This window comes from Coenobita brevimanus, chromosome 31 (assembly GCF_032717465.1).
Source record: "Coenobita brevimanus isolate Jiangsu-jjx chromosome 31, ASM3271746v2, whole genome shotgun sequence".
In the NCBI taxonomy this organism is placed as follows: domain Eukaryota; kingdom Metazoa; phylum Arthropoda; class Malacostraca; order Decapoda; family Coenobitidae; genus Coenobita; species Coenobita brevimanus.
Window position 1 is genome coordinate 25,595,241 of NC_136984.1, and position 21,644 is coordinate 25,616,884.

General features: G+C 41.1%; 1 protein-coding gene across 1 annotated transcript in view; it reads right to left on the reverse strand.

The window, feature by feature from the left end:
- The window catches only part of LOC145395425 (uncharacterized), an 85,660-nt gene that overhangs the window by 34,937 nt on the left and 29,079 nt on the right, over positions 1-21,644 (reverse strand). Inside the window, exon 2 of the mRNA XM_080269029.1 lies at positions 12,006-12,179. Coding sequence (XP_080125155.1) covers positions 12,006-12,150 — 145 coding nt within the window. The 5' untranslated portion in view covers positions 12,151-12,179. The remainder of the gene's footprint in view (positions 1-12,005; positions 12,180-21,644) is intronic.

The following is a 21,644-nucleotide window of genomic DNA, read 5'->3' on the forward strand; positions in this document are numbered from 1 at the left end:
CTGGTTGCCGTTGGCTACATACCGGGCATCAGCCCAGCAGGCAGTGCCTCAACAACGGGCAGGGGCATTTCGATGGTTTGCCCGTGCTTTCCCTACTTATGACGTCATCTACACTCGTGCCCGCCACCCACCCTCTAAACGTGTGAATTTGAATATGATTTGGTAACAATGTTTGCCCGTCGGGCACTGCCCAATCGTGTGGACGGGCCTAAATATATTGATGTTTGACCAAAAAGCACTGCCGCAACAAGTGTTTCATATTGCTTTAGAGAGAGAGAGAGAGAGAGAGAGTAAATATCCCCTGCAGGGGAGTTAAAAAAAAAATCCCACTCCCGTATTCATCATTGCCCGCAAAAGGAACTTCTACCAAGTCACATTTAATGGTTATTCTTTTTTGGTATTAAAAGTAGGTCATCTAACGTAAGAAAGGCTGAATTTTCACGCAATGTAATGAAAATTACAATAAACTGATAACTTTGCAGTGAATAAGTAAGGAGTCGGTATGGTTACACAGGCGCCTGCACACGAATGAAGAGAGATCCCTTCCTGGGTTTAGACACTTATAATTTCACACTGTTTTCTTTTAATTTAACCTTCATAATTTTCTTTTTTAGACTAATCCTATATTTGCGCAATCTTCACGAGAGGGGGAAAATGTTTGGAATGGGTATGTGGAAGGATCAAGTGAATCTGTATTACTTTCCTAGGAATTGTGGTGGATATGTCGATCGCCGAAACTTGCGCCAGCTAGAAAAACGGCTGTATTACTTTAATACATACACCATAATATCACAAATCACTTAGGATTAGGCCTGCAAACTCTGTGATTTACTGTGAAATAGGCTCACAAAATCACATCAGCAACAATGGAAATTGTTTGTCAAATTAAAAAATCACTTTATATTAATATACTTATCTATTGCTTAACAGAAACGATAATTTTGTTGCCCAATGAATCGTTACCCAGAACATCTGGGAAGGATAAATGAGTCTTTAAAATGTAGTACAGCATATACCACCCATGGTCTGTAAGGTGAAATAATGCAAGAAAATAAAAGAAACAATACTTCCACCTATTCACTAGACTAGATAACTGCCATTCCTTCTATAACTACAGTAATTATATATATATATATATATATATATATATATATATATATATATATATATATATATATATATATATATATATATATATATTTTTCCAAACAAAGTAGGGTAGCTTTAAACAAAAAGGAGGATGCCAGAACCAAAACTAACTCCTATAATGTAATATTCCTTTTTTTTGCTATAATCCAGTGTCCAAACACCTACAAGACCAGAAGTGGACATCAAGTGTGCAATGAATGGGGCTGGATGTCTATCCATGGAGTGGGAAATATTACGAGAGTAGAGGAACGGTTCACAGCCCAGAACTATTTGGAAATTTTTGAGGAATTTTTTCTACCTTCCCTGCAGGAGCAACATCCCTTCCCACCAGGTTTGTCCATGATCGGTGCCCATTTCACATGGCACGTGCAGTCCAGGAGTGGTTTGCTACATAGGGAAATCTTCAGCTCTTGGACTGGCCTACCTAGTGTTGCGACTGCAACCCAGTTGAAAGTGTCTGGCCGAATATGGTCAATACATAAGAACCAGAAAGAGAGAGGACAGCCGGCAGTTGATGGAACATATACGGCAATAATGGGAATCTCTGCGGGGAAAGCCGCACAGTGTGGGAAATGTCGTCTCCAGCATGCCTGATAGACTCCATGATGTTACTGTGCAAGAGGGACGATAGACCCATTACTAAACACATCAATAAACTGTCTATAATCTACTGTCTCAATTTTCCTTTTTCATATTCTAGTGTTGCGGATTACCAAATGCCCCTAGTACTGTATGTTGAGAGAGTCAGGTAATGCTCTTAATATGAGCCTAGTAGCTCAGTCAGTAGAGCTCTGACTCGCCGTCCATAAGGTCGGGAGTTGGGGTCCATGCCGTGCTACATGGCCTTCGATGCCTACGCGATTACATATATATATATATATATATATATATATATATATATATATATATATATATATATATATATATATACGGAAGACAAAAGTAAGTCTATTCTGTATACCTTGGCCGTGAATTATGAATACTGTGGGTATCTTATTGGAATGGGATTCAAATTTTAATGATAAACTTCTTTCTATTCTAGAGGGCGGCAAAATCTACCGGTATGGCTATTCTGGCTAAATACATGACCATTTTACTAATGTCAGTGATAATCTCTCAGTTATCGATATGTCAACCATTTCTGGTATTGATTACCACTACACACGACAATGCCATTGGTTTCAGTTGCCTGGTGTTATAATGTAATATTCTATCCAAGTCTGTTAACTGAACATTGTACTGAATTTGAGTGTGTACAAATACCTGATAATAGTTTTATAGTTTGATTTTTACTAGATTCATGACATAGTATACTTAGTATAAATGGCTTGCTGGAACCGAATTGTCTGAGCACAATAACGCAGTATGGTGGTGTAATGGGTTAGAGATGAAAGTGAGATACATGGAGGGAAGCGTAGTCTGATAGTTACTGTAAGAGCTGATCAAGGAATGCTGAAGTGGTCTGATAATGTGGAATTCACGGATAGTAGGACTGGTGAAATGGATATAAGAATCACAGGTGGAGGGCGCACCAGAGAGAAGGAGAACGAAGAGACAGAAGAATACTGGGAGACAGGGTTTGTGTGGCTGGAGACAGGGTTTGTGTGGCGGAAGTTTTTCAGATATTATGAATTTGACTACAATAGTCCAGAAGGACTATGCCGATACGGCAATGATTTCCAGTATATTACCACCATACCGGGAATCGAACCCGAGACTCTCAGATGAGAGTCAGGCAGCAATCCACTACACCACGACCAGGTAAAAGTTATCCCACATTATCACGATATTCTTCCTTCTCTCTTAAGAACACCGTTATACTTTTTGCCACCGTGGAACAGTTTCATTAGCGACTTCACTTCCTTGTCTTAACTAAATTGCATTCCGGGCATTGTTCCTGAATCATAATTCCCGTATATATATATATATATATATATATATATATATATATATATATATATATATATATATATATATATATATATATATATATATATATTCATAATAATGTAGAGAGAGAGAGAGAGAGTTATATACAGATATATAGATAAAATAAAAAGATATTATATATATATATATATATATATATATATATATATATATATATATATATATAGATTGATAGGTAGATAGATAGGTAGATAGGATGAATATGTTTATCCTCCATTATATGTTGCGCTAAGCAAGTCTTATGTCTGCCCTCGTCTCATTCAGTAAAGCAGGGCCTGCTTCGGACCAACAGCACCCCTGAACATCCACAACGAAGCATCCAGCTCCCTGATTGGTCCCAGCACCATCACTTTAAATTAAGCTCAAATTACAGGCACATGTTCAATTACATTACATGTTTTATATAATATAAGCACTACACAAATCATAGCAATGTAGCTGTCAGTACCTGACCACTATGCCGGGGTTCCTCCAACTCATTCGTGTCTTAATACGACGATGTAAACAAACACAGTGGTGCCACATCTACCAAGACGCCACAAGTCAGTGTAGTACTTAGAAGTGAAGGCGACTGTACCTCCTATGCTTTTGGAGAACCGGAGGTTATGGGATTTTAAGTGCCCAAATTGGGCTGCGGGGTTCAGTCGTTCGAGCGTGTATTCCCGGTGACCTGAAATGACCTCCCACCAGTGGCCTCAAATGACCTCGGAGGCCAACCTCACATAGCCTATGTCCGAACTGGAGGTCATGTGAGTCTCCCTGCCAAAATTTGGGCGTTGCCCGGACCAAAAAGGTGAACGTTCAACCGATGACCTCAAATGACCCAGATCTGAATTTTGCCCTCCCTATAACCATCCTTGGGTCCACCACCTGATTCAGAATGTATATGGGTCTGGGGGTCTCTGGCCCTTGGTTTGGGCGTGACTGAAGGACAAACAAACAAATAAACAAACAATGCAGATTATATACAGTATATATATATATATATACCTAGGCTGCATCCCCCAAGGAAAGGGAGGTAGCCGAGACAGGACGACACACTCTCCATTTACTCATCCATTCAAACACATTCATTCGCATCTTAGCTCCAAAGGGGAGAACGGACAGATCCTCACCGCACCACACCGCACAAGGGTCAACTGCGCAATGCAATCAGTGACATCCGCAGCAGGGCCCGACGGCAGAGCTGGTTTACCTCTGCCACATCATAACAGACCCATCCCTTTACTCGCACCTGACCTGAGTAGCTGATCAGACCAAATGTGGGAGAGTATCCCCTAAGGGCTGCGTCATCACTTATTCATTCACAATTTCTCTCCATTTATTTCTGTTACACACAGCCACTCTTCCTTGCTCAAGAGACATCCCTCTCGCATCCAGCGCTCTCTTCACATTGTCCACCCATCCTATTCGTGGTCTTCCTCTCAGCCTTACACCTCTCACATCAGATCTAGTTATCTTTTTCACCAATCGCTCATTATCCATTCTCTCCATATGCCCAAACCATCGCAACACCCTCTGCTCAACTCTACCAGCCATCTCCCGAACAACTCCAGTTCTCCTTTGCACTTCATCATTTTGTACTCGATCCATATGCGTCACTCCACACATACTCCTCAGACACCTCATCTCCATTACATTCAAACTTTTCCTCTCTGTTACACCCATATTCCATGTTTCAGCCCCATATAACGCAGTCGGTACCACAACACCCTCATACAGCCTTCTCACAAACACTCGATCGGTAGAGAGTTGGCCTGCAGTCCTGAGGGACTCGGGTTCAAATCCCGCTGAGGCAGGGAACAGTTTAAGGATTTGAATTTCATAAAATCAGACTTTACTCATCTACCAGAAGACCCGCCGACATGTCGTAAAAATATCCCCGCTAATACCAATACACCAGTCCTGTATGAGACAGCCCTAGCATGTATTCAGTATGGACGGTGGGTGTTAGCGCCGAAGTGGTGACATGTAGAGGTGTGCGGTACGTAGGAGGACTACTGGGCCTTGAAAGCAGGCTTTGAAGCCTATGCCCAGAGTCGGTCACATAAAAAAAAAAAAAAAAAAAAAAAAAAAAAACGACATCTAAACACTTTTTTCATTCCTCCCAGCACCTTTCCTACTTCATTTATTCTAAACTTCACTTCTGTATCTATTCTTCCATCCACAGCAACATGTGACCCTAGATATTTAAAACACTCTACCTCCTCAAGCAACTCGCCATTCAAAACTATATTCATCCCTCTACCATCTACTAACCTTGTACACTTCATCACTTTACTCTTATTCTCATTTACTTTCATTTCCTCCTTTCACACACCCTTCCAAACTTTCCAAACTCCTCTACCAACTGTCTCAATCTCTCCTCTGAATCAGCCACCAGTGCAGTATCATCTGCAAACAGCAGCTGCTTCAGATTCCACTCTCCACCATCAACATTCACCAGACTCAGACCTCCACCTGAAACTCTTGCATTCACCTCCCTTACAACACCATCCATGTAAATATTAAACAACCAAGGTGACATCACACATCCCTGTCGCAGCCCCACTCTCACGGGAAACCAATCACTCACAGCATTTCCCACTCTTACACATGTTCTACTATTTACATAAAAACTTTTCACCCCTTTTTTACCATCAAGTCCATACAATCTTAAAACAGTCCACAAAGCCTCCTTATCAATTCTATTATACCCATTCTCTAAATCCATAAATGCCCAAAACATATCCTTGCCTTTCGCTAAATACTTTTCACACACTTGTCTCACAGCAAACACCAGATCAACGCATCCCCTCCCTCTCCTAAAGCCACACTGCTCATCACCAATCACTCCCTCTGTACCCCCTCTAACTCTCATAATTAACACTCTACCATACACCTTACTTACAACACTCAACAGACTTATACCCCTAAAGCTAGTACATTCATACTTATATATATATATATATATATATATATATATATATATATATATATATATATATATATATACACATATATATATATATATATATATATATATATATATATATATATATATATATATATATATACACGGTATGTATATATGAGATTTCGGTAATAAATTCAGTATACAAAAGATGAGACTTTCGGTTCTCACTCTCTCTCTCTCTCTCTCTCTCTGTAAATATGTAGAGCGGGTTTTCAAGAAAACTCCCCCAGTATCCCTGCATGTCGTACAAGGCAATTAAAAGGGTTGGCGGAGGGTTAGTGCCCTTCCCCGGAAAACACTAACTAAAAAGACGAACAAGAAGCCTCGGACAAGGACTGACCAAAGATGACGACCAAGGACCGGACAAAGGACATGGTAATGGCAACATGGAATGTAAGAGGTGCGAATGATGAGGTGAAAGAGAGAGAGATTTCCAGGTGCTTGAGGGTGTGAAATTGGATGTATGTGGAGTAACAAACAAAATGGCAAGGTGAGAATGTGAGAGAATGGGAGTATGGATTGGGTATATGTGCAGGAGTAGGTGAGAATGAGAGGGCAAAAGAAGGAGTGTGTATAATTGTGAGTAAAAGATGGAAGAAGAATATAAGAGAGTATGGATCAGTTGGGTCAAGGATTCTGTGGGTAAGATTGAAAGTTGGAATACAAATGTGGGCGATTGTGTGCGTGTATGCACCAATGCAAGTTCATGCAAGCAGAGTGAGAGAAGAGTTCTGGACAAATGTGGAAGTGTGCATGGAAAGTCTGGAAGGAATGAGAGAGTTTTTGACCGGTGATATGAATGGTAAAGTAGGGAAAGTGAAGGTGGATGGAATAGTTGGTGAGTGGGTGTGCCTGCTGAGATAGATGAGAATGGCAGTGCGTTAGTGGATATTTGTGCTGGGAGGGGGTTGGTGATAGCTAATACCCTCTTCAGGCATAAATGATCCATAGGTATGCATGGCGAGTGATGAGAAGAGTGGGTGGTGAACTAAATGAAAGGAAGGCAATGATTGATTATGTGTGTGTGGATGAAAGGATACTAAGATGTGTAACGGATGCAAGAGCCAATAGAGGTTGGGGGAGTGGACTTTCTGACCATTACTTAGTGGTGGCCAGAATCAAGATCAAAATAAGATGGAGAAATAAAAGAAGGGAAGGACGGGAAGAAGGAGTATTTGCAAAGAGAGTGGAAAGGTTACAAGAGGATGAGAAAAAGACAGAATATAAGAGAGAAGTGGAGGAACGATTGGGCAAATATGAATTTGTGCAGATGGGGGACATGGAAGGTGTGTGCAGGATATTCACAGAAGAAATATGTGCAGCATGTGATGTGGTGTGTGGGATGAAGAGAAGACGGAGGGGGTTGCAAGGAACAGCGTGGTGGAATGAAGAGGTGAGACAGGCTGTGGCACAAAAGAAGAAAGCATACAATGAATGGATGAGAAATAGAGGCGTGGAAGAAGTTGAGAGGCGGAAGAAAGAGTTATATGTAGAAAGAAAGAGAGAGGTGAAAAGATTAGTAAGAGAGAGTAAGAAGAGAGTGGATGAGGAATTTGGAAGGAATTTGAGTGTAAAGTAGAGGGACTGTAAGAAAATGTTCTGGAAAGAGGTGAAGAGAGTAAGATAGGGCGGAAGTGAAGTTAGCAGGGGAGTGAAAGACAAAAATGGTAGATTACAAGTGGAGAAGGGAGAAAAAGTGAGCAGATGGAAAGAACACTTTAAGGAATTATTGAACATAGAGGATGGAAGTAATGCAAGTATAAGTGGCTGAGGAATGGCTGGGAGAAGGAGGGAGGTGAGAAGACAGGAAGAAAACAGTTGGATAGAAGTTGTGGAAGCAATAATGAAAGTTAAATTGGGGAAAGTCCCAGGAATTGATGGAGTGTGTGGTGAAAAGCTGAAGCATGGGGGAGAGATAGCAATAGAATGGATGTGGAAGATGTGCAGGTTGGCCTGGGAGGAAGGTAGAGTCCCGGAGGATTGGAAGTCAGGAATAATTATTCCCTTGTACAAAGGGAAAGGGGAAAAAGAAGTGTGTGGTAATCATAGGGGCATTTGTCTTCTTAGTACAACAGGAAATGTGTATGGTAGGATACTTATTGACAGAGTTAGAGAAAGAACAGAGGAATTAGTTGGAGAAGAACAGGGAGGTTTTAGGAAGGGAAGACGTTGTGTAGATCAGGTATTCACTCTTAGATCTTTACTGGAAAAGTTTCTAGAGAAGGGAAAGAAGTAGGGGGCTTTCGTGGATTTGGAGAAAGCATATGACAGGGTGGATAAACAAGGATTGTGGAAAGTATTAAGAATATATGGAGTAGATGAGAAGTTGTTGAATGCTGTGGAGAGTATGTACTGTATGATGGTGTTAAGTCTGTAGTGCGTGTGGATGGTGAACTGAGTGAATTTTTCTCTTTGAAGGTTGAGTTGAAATAGGGATGTAGTGGCCCTGGTGAGAGAAGGTAGTGTTTGGAAACTCCCTGTACTGTTGTTTGTAGATGATACTGTGTTGTTGAGTGAAGACGAAGGGGAGCTGCAGGGCTTGGTGGATGAGTTTGAGAAAGTGTGTAAGAAACGGAATCTAAAAATGAATTTAGGAAAGAGTAAAGTGATGGTCTTTGAGAGAGGTGAAGTCAGTGAATGTACAACGAGGTTGGATGGTGAGGAATTGGAAATTGTGAGTATGTTTAAGTACTTGGGTAGTGTGATGACTAAGGATGGACGTTTGGAGGGTGAAGTGCTTGAAAAGGTACAGCAGGGAATAAAGGTTGCTGGTTCCATGAAAGCAGTGATAAGAAACAGGGAAGTAAACATGTAAGTGAAAAAGTTACTACATGACAGTATTGTGATACCAACTCTAACGTATGGAAGTGAAGCTTGGATGTTGTTGGAAGGACACAAGTGAAGAGTGAGAGCAGTGGAAATGAGTTACTTGAGAGGAGCCTGTGGGGTCACGTGAGAGACAGGCTGACAAATGAGGATATAAAGGAGCATTGTGGTGTGGATGTGGATGTGATAGGACGCATTAGGAGGAATACACTGAGGTGGTTTGGCCATGTGGAGAGGATGGAGGGTGAAAGACTGACGAAGAGAGTGTATGTGAATGAGGTGGAGTGGGGGAGAGGGAGTGGTAGGCCGAAGATGAGATGGAGGGATGGGGTGGAGAGGTATATGAGAGAGGGGGGTGTGAGTTGGGAGCATGGCAGTTAAGTGGCGAGGGACAGGGCGACATGGAGGCGATTTGTTTGTGGCTTCCCCGAATGGGATTCAGGCGTCTGGGAAGATATATATATATATATATATATATATATATATATATATATATATATATACATATCTATATAAATCTCTCTCTCTCTCTCTCTCTCTCTCTCTCTCTCTCTATATATATATATATATATATACACACGAGGTGTGACAATAAAGAAACGAGACTGTGGCAGCCATGCCTATGACTCAATGCTAATTGGCTAACCGCTTATGTCAATGTGTTACACAACATCTCACAAGTATTCTGCTATAATACTGTTCTCTTCTCACGCTCTGTTCTTTATTTTCGGGCTGTTGTATAGCACACTGTTGTTACGTTTTGTCACGAAACTGGAGGTGGCACAAATATGGAGCAAAGAATCAATTTGAAATTCCTGGTTAAGCTGGGAAAGGGCCCAACCGAGTGTCTCAAACTTCTCCAAGAGGCTTATGGAGAACATGCGATGTCACGGCCACGAGTCTTCGAGTGGCACAAACGCTTCAAGAGTGGCCGCGAGGAGGTGGAGGATGACCCCAAGTCAGGACGGCCTTCCACGACGAAGACGGCTGAGAACATTGACAGAGTGAACCAGCTGGTGCGGAGTGATCGCAGATTGACGGTGCGGATGATAGCGGAGGAACTCAGCCTGAACAGGGAGTCAGTGTGGCCCATCTTGGTGCAGGAGCTGGGGATGCAGAAAGTGTGTACCAAGATGGTGCCCAAGCTTTTGTCAGACGACCAGAAGGAGCACCGGGTCAATGTTTGTCGAGACTTGCTGGAGAAGATCGGGGAAGATCCGGAGTTCCTCGGCCGGGTCATCACAGGAGATGAGACTTGGGTCTTCCAGTACGACCCGGGAACCAAGAGACAGAGCCTGCAGTGGAAGACCCCAACTTCACCCAGACCCAAGAAGGCACACATGTCCAAATCAAAGATCAAGATCATGCTGATCGCATGCTTTGACCAGAAGGGATTAGTCCATCATGAGTTCGTGCCTCAGGGTCAGACAGTCAACCAGCACTTCTACCAGCAGGTCCTCAATCACCTCCATGACCGGGTTCGGCGCACCAGGCGGGCTCTGTGGAGAGACAAGTCATGGCTGCTCCACCATGACAACGCACCCACACACACCGCGCTCAGTGTGAGGCAGTTCTTGGCCAACAAACAGAGCACAGCTCTTGACCACCCTCCTTATTCCCCAGATCTCGCACCGTGTGACTTCTGGCTCTTCCCCAGGCTGAAGACTGTGCTCAAAGGAACACATATCGCCTCTGTAGAAGAGTTCAAGGCCACTGTGATGAGGGAGCTAAACCACATCAAGGAGGAGGACTTTGCCGAGTGCTTCCATGGGTGGCAAAAGCGAATGCAGAAGTGCATTAACTCTGGGCGGGATTAATTTGAAGGGGACAATGTGTAATTTCTCAGTAGAATTTGTAATGAAGCATTTTTGAGAAAAGTCTCGTTTCTTTTTTGTCACACCTCGTATATATGTATATATATATATATATATATATATATATATATATATATATGTGTGTGTGTGTGTGTGTGTGTGTGTGTGTGTGTCACACACACACACACACACACACACACACACACACAGGAGTATATGCCGGTATACAATCATAACATTGGCGATGCAACATCATACACCCTTGTCTCACTCCATTGATGATATTTAAGCACACCCTTGGAAATCTACACTACATTTCCAACATAAAACAAACAAACAAACAAACAAAAATCCATATTCAGCAGCTCTTCGTCCACACCATCCATCCGCAAAGCGTTCCATAATCCTTCCCTATTCACCTTGTCATACACCTTATCCTGAGCCATGAATGCTAAATAAACCGTACATTCCTTCACACTTGTATTCTCCACTTTCTCACCGTAAATTTTTTATTCACACTTCCCCTACCACACTTGAGCCTGTATTTACCTTAGTTAAGGAAGCTCCCTAGCTCCTTTTCCTTACCTGTTTATTTTTGCATTCAGTTCATTAACAAACCCGTGTGTGTTATTTTGGCCATCCACATTGGTGTTTAAAAGAATATACATCATAAAATGCAGTAGTACAGCCTAGTAAGGAAATAAATCACTAAGGAAAAGGTATGAGGGAGCTTTTTAATCGCGGAGAATACGTGTCTTGAAAACACACTGTTTATCACTAACCAGACGTTCTGATATATTCCCCACCCTTCCTCTAATTATTCTTCCATATAAAATTCCTAAATACACTCACCAGACGAATTATACTATATTTTTATTTACACTCACTTCTTTCATCTTTTTTTTGTACAGGAACATAACTAAGGCATTCCTACACTCCATAATAATTACTACCGTAATTTCTAGCACAATCCCTAAGAAATATTTATGCCACTCTCAACGCTACACTTAGACCTGTATTCTAAGTAAAGGAAGCTCACTAACACCTTTTCCTAAGTGATTTATTTGGTTTATTATACCTTACTCTCCTTCTCCGTGATACATGAACTATTTCAATATCGGCATAATCTGTATAAGTAATGTGTAAAAGGATATTAACCCGCCATATGAAAAAATAAGTCGCGAAGGAAAAGGTATTAGGGAGCTTCGTTTACCCGACGAGAATAAGAGCACATATCACATGAACACCCGCTGCATTTACGCTGTTTAATCTCAATACAGCATTAAAATAAACAAATAAATCCTACTCACCTAACTTCCAATCATACAGTTCCCTGAGATTATATCTGTATGGAGTAATAATAAGACAGCCAAAGAGTCCCCTCTCTCCTATTCGTTGAGAGGCTGCCATCATCATCATCATCATCATCATCACCGGAGTCAACAGTGCCTTCATGATCGATGATTGAGCAGGTACTTTTTAAACTGTAGAAGAGTTAGGTTAGGTTAGGTTAGTCAGGTTAGGTTAAGTTATTGTGGCTGGGTTAGGTTAGTGTCAACAGGTTAGGTTTGTTTAGGTTAGGTAAGCTAGGTTTGGTTAGTCAGGTGAGGATAAGTTAGGTCTGTTTAGGTTATGTAAGGTTAGATGAGTAAGGTTATGTTATGTTAGGTTTGTTTAGGTTAGGATAGTCATGTTAGATTTGTTAGGTTAGGTTACATTAGGTTAGGTTAAGTTGTTTAGGTTAGGTTAGGTTACGATGTGTTTTATTTGATTAGTTAGTTAGGTTAGTGTTGTTAAGTTACGTTAGGTTAGTCTACTAAGAGTTTGTTAGATAGATTAGATTAGGTTAGAATAAGGCTTAATTTATTGCCTATCGAATACATGACAGCGTTTTCATTCTAAGGCAAGGAAGAAGGAAGCAATGGCTAGAAGCCCGCAAATTGTTCCCTCCAAGAAGAAATGAAAACAAAACTAGAGGCCCCCTCAGAGGGGGAATCACACCAGCCATGAGCCGGGACATATCTAGCACGGCTCGGAATATGACCTTGACCTCGACCCATTTTCACCAATTTTGAATTCGCAGATTTTCATCCCTATTACACACCTGTAAAATTTTGTGATAATATCTTGAGCGGTTGTGAAGTTATTGTGGTAACAGACACACAGACCCTACTTTCATCAATTTCGAACTCGTGATCGATTTTTTGCCCTACTACACGCCTGTACAATTTTGTGATATCTTAATCGGTTGCGAAGTTATCATGCTAACAGAAACACAGACAGGACAGATAGACAGACAATTTAAAACAATACCAGCTTCGCAATCGCAGCTGGTAATAACAGAGCCAAATTCAAAATCTATCAATTTGAGATGACTGGACACACTTTAAAAGACTGGAGGTCATTATGTAGTTAAGAACTACAACTTTGAGATTCCGATGACTATTTCGATCGTCATTTCAAATCCAACCTCAGAGATTCGGATGAAGCTTTTGATCGTCATTTTAAGACACTTTTGTAAAATATTCACCATAAATCGCACTTGCGCAGTATACCAAAGAGGCTCGAGCATGGTGTCACTGAATGGTTGCTGTATGTGTGGCGGTACTGCACAGCTGGGGGCGGATGCACTAACGCGTCCCCGTAAGGTTCCCGTAAGGGCGCCGCAGCTACGGTCCCCGTACGATGGTCTGTGTTTTGTTATGTAATGACATTTCTCCCATGATCGTACGGTGACCGTAAGGCTAAGGGCGGGGAAAAACTCGCTGTGTTTGGGGGAATTTTTCCCCGCTCAGCTGATGGTCGCTGGGGGCGGTTGCACTAACACGTCCCCGTAAGGTCCCCGTAAGGGCGCCGCCGCTACGGTCCCCGTACGATAGTCGGTGTTTTGCTATGTACTAACATTTCTCCCACCATCGTACGGTGACCGTAAGGCTAAGGGCGGGGAAAAACTCGCAGTGTTTGAGGGAATTTTTCCCCGTTCAGCTGATGGTCGCTTTGGCCAATCACAACGCAGGATGCTTCTCTTCCTAGACGCTTCAGCCAATCATCGTGTTTGGTGACACTGACTCTCAGCTGAGAAGAACTCAAAAACAAAACAGGACAGGCTGGATGAAATATATGAAGTGTTCGCCAGTTTGGGAAGTGCAGTGAGCAGAAAGCATTACTCACGATATTAGTCTACCAGCATAGCTACTGCTGCATGTTGTGCAGCAGTATTGCACATTACTATTATACAATAATGTACGAGTACATTAAAATGCCTTCAGTATACTGTACAGACTGAATCGCTCTTATATTTAACATTTCAGCCGTACAACACTTATTACGACATTAATGTGCGTTCTGCAAAACTAAACTGACACTGCTGTACATTGTACAGTACTGTACCTGACATTTTATGTCGAACAAAAGCACCCTAGAAAAAGCACCCTGGGATAAAAGCCCCAGCAAAGAAAATAAATGTGTAGTTTTTTATTTTATTTTTTGCTTAACAGTAACCTGACCTAGGAACCTAAAGTAACCTGACCAAAGGTAACTGAACAGCCTAAGCTAAGCCAACGAGCCTAACCTAACCAAACCTTAACCAAACAATTTCACCTTACCTAACAACCTAACAATACCTAACTAAATAACCTAACCTAACAGAACTTAGCTGAAGACACATAAGAGCCACATAGAACAAGCTAACCTAAGCCAGCAAAAAAAAAAATAATAATAATAATAATCGACCTATCAAGCTAAATTTATCCAACCCTAACCTTGGTCTGAGATTCACATATATACTGTTCTCAGTCATTCCTCACTTTTGCCAGAAAATACTGAATAATTCCTTTCTAAGTCCCCAGAGAGAGATTCCATCCCTCCTTAGAAGTTTTGAATAAATATATACTCGGGTTAATCTTAAATTTTTATGGCATGGAATTTAGTGGTTTTAGGGAAAATTTTGGTATAATCTGTTTATATTAAGATTTTGTACTTTTATGTGGCCATAACAATTATGTGAGGATCCAAATTTTGTCCTTACTCTCAGAAGGCACAAATCAAAAGCCAAAAACCATAAAATCTAATCAACATAACAGGATTTTATGACCGTTTTGGCTTTTTTTTTTTTTTTTTTTAATTAATTGCCCCCTTGAAATGTCAAAATTCCCCTTGCCCTGTTCACACAACTATCATATGCTAACTCAACATAACCCTAAACTTAAATTAGCCTAGCCTAATAAATTAAGCTAATTTTAACCCACCCCATTCCAGTAATAAACTACCCTAACTTAAATAACCTAAATTTCAAATAATCTGGTTTAAACTAAAAGTAACCAAAGCTTAACCCAATTCTTACACCAACCTAATCTCACCTAACCTTACATTAGCCTAACATTAGTTTAATTAACATAGCTAACCTTATCAATACTCAATCCAAAAATAAACAAATCTTACCTAACAAAAATAAACCTAATCTAACCAACATTTAACTTAACCTAACCTAACCTAATTCTTAAATTAACCTAACCTAACCCAGTGCTAACCTAACCTTACATAGCCCAAATTAAACTAAGCTAACCTTACAATAATCCTGTCCACAAATAAACAAACCTAACCTAACAAAAATTAACCTAATCAAAAATAACCTAACCTTGATTTTAAATTAACCTAACCTATCTTGAAACTATATAAGAAAATGTTTTTTTTTTTCTTCTAGGGGCTTGACCTATTAGGCTATTCTCCTAGAGGTTCTTGTCCTGACGGTGTACTCTACTGCACAACAGAACATATTATACTACTCTACAGCACTACGCCTTACACTATTTCACACTAACATTGCTGTACACTACTATAGACTACATTAAAGCACACTATAATTTTCTACCAACCTAAAGCATACGTTAATACTGTAAAACACTAATTAATAGTAATACACAACACTGATGACCATATAATACAGTAGAACACTAATGAACACATACTGAAACCACCGATTTATACTGATGTATGTACAATTCAGCGCACTGGGTATTGTTGTACAGCACCTCTATTAACTACCTAGTTTAGTGAAATAATTCGTTTACACGAGAGAATGCTTAATTCAATTCATTTTCGGGTGACTGAAAGATACGGGAGACGTTAAGGTTGGTCGTGCCCAACCTTAGCGGCGATCGTAACTCCGGCTCCCGTAAGGTCTCCGAAAGTGTTTAGTGCATGCCACCACTGGTCTGACTCATGGCTTTCTTTCTTTGTTACTTTATTCTTTGTGAATATTTTTCCTCAGCAAGGTACAAAATTATTGGTTTTAGCCTAACTTCAACTCATCACTTTGACTTTTTAATTTCTTTGTTTTCTTTTTATTAACATACTACGATAAAGTACAACTATTCAGCTTCAAAATAGCACCACAACCAGCATCTTATCATAGAAAGTGTAATTACACTGACCGATCAAAGAAAAACATCTCTAAGCGAATATGCGGCAGAGACTAAAATAAAATTGTGCATCTCTTTCCTTTCGCTTTACTGCACAATGAAATGCAAAACTTATGATAATCTATATATCATTGTAAAGGTAATTTATTGTATTTTTGCATGGTTTAAACTAAATTTACATATCTTTACTCATTATTCTTTGCCGAATATTTTTCTACGGCAAGGTATAAAATGTTTGCTTTTCGCCTAACTTCAAATTATTTTGACAATTTACTTTCTGTGTTCTTCTTTGAACATACTGTGATAAAGTACAATAATTCAGCTTTAAAATAACAGCAAAACCAACAATCTACGATGAAAAGTGTATTGACATAGAGCGATCAAAGTAAAATACTGGGCCACAAACATGTGGGTCAGCTTGAGTGGCTATCTCCGACACAGACGAAATCTGTCCGGCCCAAAAACCTGATATGGTTAAAGAGGCAGGTGATCTGTTGCATTCATGAAAGACGGGAGTAACGGTTAACTCATGCATTAGAGAGTTAGACAGAAATGGGATGACAATCTGTGCTAGACAAGTGCAACGCACATGCTGTAATGGTGGAAGGATGCAAGCAGACAGTCCAGGGAAGCAGTGACTATTGAAGTGGTGATAATGAGATAAAACTGAAAAAGTGCAATGAAGAGAAAGAGGTTGAAGGGAGCTAGTAACAGGAGGAGAGGTAATGAAACGATAAGCATTTTACTTCATCTTGTCGTGAAGATCTGTATATGAGGAGCCTCCCCTCACATGAGAGTTGTACTCTTCACAGAGGTAAGTAAAACCTATGTATAAAGTCAACAACTCTGCAGGACTAAAGAAGGAATGGAGTCGGCTTAGCTCATCTAATCTCTTGGAAGCATGTTTTACATGAAATACTATAGTTCCAAGATAAATCCTGAGTGAATGAAACACCACGTATGTTGCAAGATGATGCAGGATTGAGCTGGATATTGTTAAAAACTAGAGGATATTGCTGTGGTAGATAATGTCGGGTCGAAAGATTTAGAACTGAGTGTCTGATGCATTAAAAACAACAAGATTACTTTTACCTCAATCAGAGATATGAACCAAGTCAGACATTAAGTGTGCCATAGCCTCATCCCTTGTCCGTTGACGTAACTGCTGATATAGGTGCTACAAGAACCAGATGGAAAGGTGAAGGGTGGAATCATAAACGTGTGAGTGAGAAAAGTTAGATGTTAATCTTAGACGGTCATTGATGAAGAGAAGGAAAAGAGTTAGTGATAGGACAGAACCCTGAGGAACACCACTACTGATGGCCCTAGGAGAAGATAGCAGCTATAGAACAACCAGAAAGGGAGCTGCAGACAAAGGCACAGATAGATGGGCAGAAACCATAGGAGATCAATTTGGAAAGCAAAGGTATATATCAGACTCGATCGAAAGCATTTGAGACATCACTTGCAATGGCAAAGCTTTCTCCAAAGTCCCGAAAGTAGGATGACCAGGAGTTTGAAAGGACGGTGAGATGATCGCCAGTGGAGCATCCTTATAGGAACCCATACTGATGATCGAAATGAAAATTATGGTAGGAAATGCTCTTTCTTTTTTTAATAGATTTTAAACATTAAGAAATACAAGATGCTAAAGCGACTGAGTGGCAATTAGAAGGCTGGAAATGGTCACTCTTCTTTGGAACAAGCTGAATGAGAGCAAACTTACAGCAACAAGGAAAGGTGAAAGATGACAGACAAAGGGAAAACAGTTTAGCTAGGCAGGGTGTAAGCACAGAAGCACAGTTCTTGAGGACAACAGGGGGGACCCGTTCAGGCCCATATGCCTTGTTAGTATTGAGACCAGTGATAAAAGAAAATACATCAGTTGAAGAAATTTTAATGTCAGCCATGAGGAAGTCAGAGAGGGGAAGGGATGAAGAAACAGCACCAGAATTGTCTAAGGTGCAGTTTATAAAAGTCTGAGCTAAGAGTTCTGCTTTATCAGTAGAAGAAACAGCTACAGTCATCAGAGCAAAAAAAGAGGAGGGGATGATGAAGTAAAGTTGTTAGAAAGTTTTTTGACAAGGTGACAGAAGGAATTGGAAGAATTTGAGTTGGATAGTTTGGAGCATATAGTACGAATGTTTTTTTTTTTTTTTTTTTTTTCCCTCCAGTGAAGGACACACAGCACGATCTGGGACAGAAACTTAAAAGCGATGAGAGTCAAAGGTGGATGGCTCCAGTACGTTTTGTAGGCCTTTTGCTTGTTGCAGACAGCATTATAACATGCATGATTAAACCAAGGTAATTCTGCATTAACTGCAAGATAATGGCCAAGAATGTATGCTTCCATGGCCGAGAGAATAACCTGCGTAATGCACAAGGCACACTCAGGTGGCTGTTGGCCATGGAGGCAATAATCATTCCAGGGAAAATCAAAGAAGTATTGCATGAGGACCTCCATTCAGCAGCTCAAAAGTGCCAAAGCCGCCCATTCTTGGGAAGGTCCACATGCCATACTGGAGTGATAGGAGAGGTTAAGGCTATAAGGTTGTGATTGGTGGAGCCAAGTAGAGAGAAAAGATTAACAGAATGAGCAAAGGATTAGTTGTAAGGAAAAGGACAGGTATGTTGCAACTCTCCAAGGTGGTCAGGGATACGAGTAAGGTGATGTAAAAGCTGCTCTAGGTCATTAAGGAGAGGAAAGATGTTGGTTTGTTTTCTAGGTGGATCAGTGAAAGAAGGGAAGAGCCAAACGTTGTTGGGAACATTAAAATCACCTAGAATGGAGGTTTTAGAAAAAGAAATAATTCATGCAATGTGTTCCATCTTAAAGTAAGATAGTAAAAGAGGGTTTCTCAGTAGAATTTGGGATCAGTAAAACAGCACAGATACATTTATGCAGAGAATGACAGGATAGCTGAAACCAGGGAGTACAGAAATCAGAAGATTCAAGTTCAGGAACACAAGAGCACGAAATGTTGCTATCTATCCATCTATTGCCAGACTCTTTAATGCTGTAAGGGATGGCCACAAATAAATCGCCTCCATGTCGCCCTGTCCCCCTCCATTTCATTGCCCTGCTCTCAGCTCACATCCTCTCCATCATATACCTCTCATCGCCATCCCTCCATCTCATTCTTGGCCTCCCTCTCCCTCTCCCCCCCTCACCTTCACTCACATACACTCTCCTCATCAGTCTCTCACTCTCCATCCTCTCCACATGGCCAAACCACCTCAGTGTGTTTCTCCTAACACTTCCTATCACATCCACATGCTGTGAATATATATAAAACAATCACCTGTGGCTTTTAAGTGAGCATAGAGGAGGTAGGTGGATACAGAAAAGGGTTTGCTATCAGTTGCCTCAGACAACTGAGTCTCAGTAAGGATGAGAAGGTGAGGTTGATAGGAAGAGAGGTGGTGCTCAACAGAGAGAAAATTAGAGAAATGGCCATGAATGTTAGAGAAATGAAAAGGAAGTGAGTAGACAATGGTTCCAAGCATTTCTCTTGACTGTCATTGGGTGAGGTGCTGATGATGGGGGTTTTTATGACCCATCCTCCTTTCTGCGGACTCTGAGGCTGAGTGTTGAGATGCCATTTTGTTTGTACTATAGAATAGGAAGTGTAGTGAGTACTGTGTATATTGTTTGTTGTTGACAGCTAGAGGATATTGTACAGGAGAGTATGCTCACCTACTCACTTTGTTACAGAAACACCAATAAAGTCCAGCTAATCTGGATGGCCAGATGCTAGTCCTGAGGGATGAAAGAGGAGCTCCAGCTCTCACTATCACCAGCTTTCCATCCACGTTCTTAATGTTCTCAGTATATCATATCGTGTAACAGCTGTGGTCAGAGCCACTTATGGGGCAATCAGATATTAATGACCAACAACAATAAGTCAAACTGTAAGTCCCATTTTTTAAAATTAATTCTCCTTCGGTAAATAATTTACTGCAAATTTTCTTTGGTGCCATGAAGATTTTGGCGCTGTTTACCATACTGGCTGTAAGATTTTCTTGCGGTGTGTACATCTATCTATCTATCCATATAAACCCTTTCATACATGATGACACGTTAGGCGTCATTAGGGTGTGGTTGTGTAAATATGCATTGACGCGTTTGGCGTCATAAAAGCATAAAAACGTTTGCCAGGAAGTAAGTTTTTGGCTGATTGGCATCATTTTTGGAGGCGTCATAGCTTCCATGTCACGCGTCAAAAGTAATGACTTGGCAACTGTGGGTACCAAGATGCATGGCAGCACTGACACGTTGATCAATACCACACCGGCTGTCAAGGGAGAACATAGTTCGCGGTGGTGTCCGTTTAAATTTTTCTCTATTTACCCTATCCCAGGCGTGTGTCATATTTTACTATACCAATATTGTTTGTGTCTACTTTTTGGGCACTATTGTGATTAGATTTGGTGTTTGCAATAGGAAGTTAGGTCTTTGTGAATCATTCGTGACCATTATCAGTCATTGGGCCAACAAAGATTGTGCTACCTCTTTTTTGCCATGGCCCAACAACTGCACTGCCTCTACCCAGCACCCAGTGTGGGTATTCAACCATTGAACAATAGTGACAGTGAAGCAGGTGAATATAGTGTGCAATGGCTAGTGAGCAAAGACATGGTGATATGTTCAGCAGCTTAGGGGGAGGCGGGAAACCGCCTTACGACACAGCATTGTCATGAATGAAACAATTGGCAAGGTGTTGCTGAAATCATTGTTTTAGGCTGATATATGGTGGATAGTGTTATTATGCAATATATAGGAGTACAGTGCAATGAGTGCATGTGATAAAATATTGGCTAGGGCATAAGTCATGTAGGCCTTACAGCCACGGCATGCCGTTGTCATGAGGAGATAAAATAGAGGTTTATAGGGATATTTCATTTTATTTTCATATAGTGCAATAAAAGTTTGAATGTAATGGAGATGAGGTGTCTGAGGAGTATGTGTGGAGTGACGCCTATGGATCGGGTGCGAAATGATGAAGTGCGAAGGAGAACTGGAGTTGTTTGGGAGATGGCTGGTAGAGTTGACCAGAGGGTGTTGCGATGGTTTGGGCATATGGAGAGAATGGATAATGAGCGATTGGTGAAAAAGATAACTAGATCTGATGTGAGAGGTGTAAGGCTGAGAGGAAGATCACGAATAGGATGGATGGACAGTGTGAAGAGAGCGCTGGATGCGAGAGGGATGTCTGTCGAGCAAGGAAGAGTGGCTGTGCATGACAGAAATAAATGGAGAGAAATTGTGAATGAATAAGTGATGACGCAGCCCTGAGGGGATATTCTCCCACATTTGGTCTGATCTGCTAGTCAGGTCAGGTGCGGGTAAAGGGATGGGTCTGTTATGATGTGGCAGGGGTAAACCAGTTCTGCTGTCGGGCCCTGCTGCGGATGTCACTGATTGCATTGCGCAGTTGACCCTTGTGCGGTGTGGTGCAGTGAGGATCTGTCCGTTCTCCCCTTTGGGGCTAAGATGCGAATGAATGTGTTTGAATGGATGAGTAAATG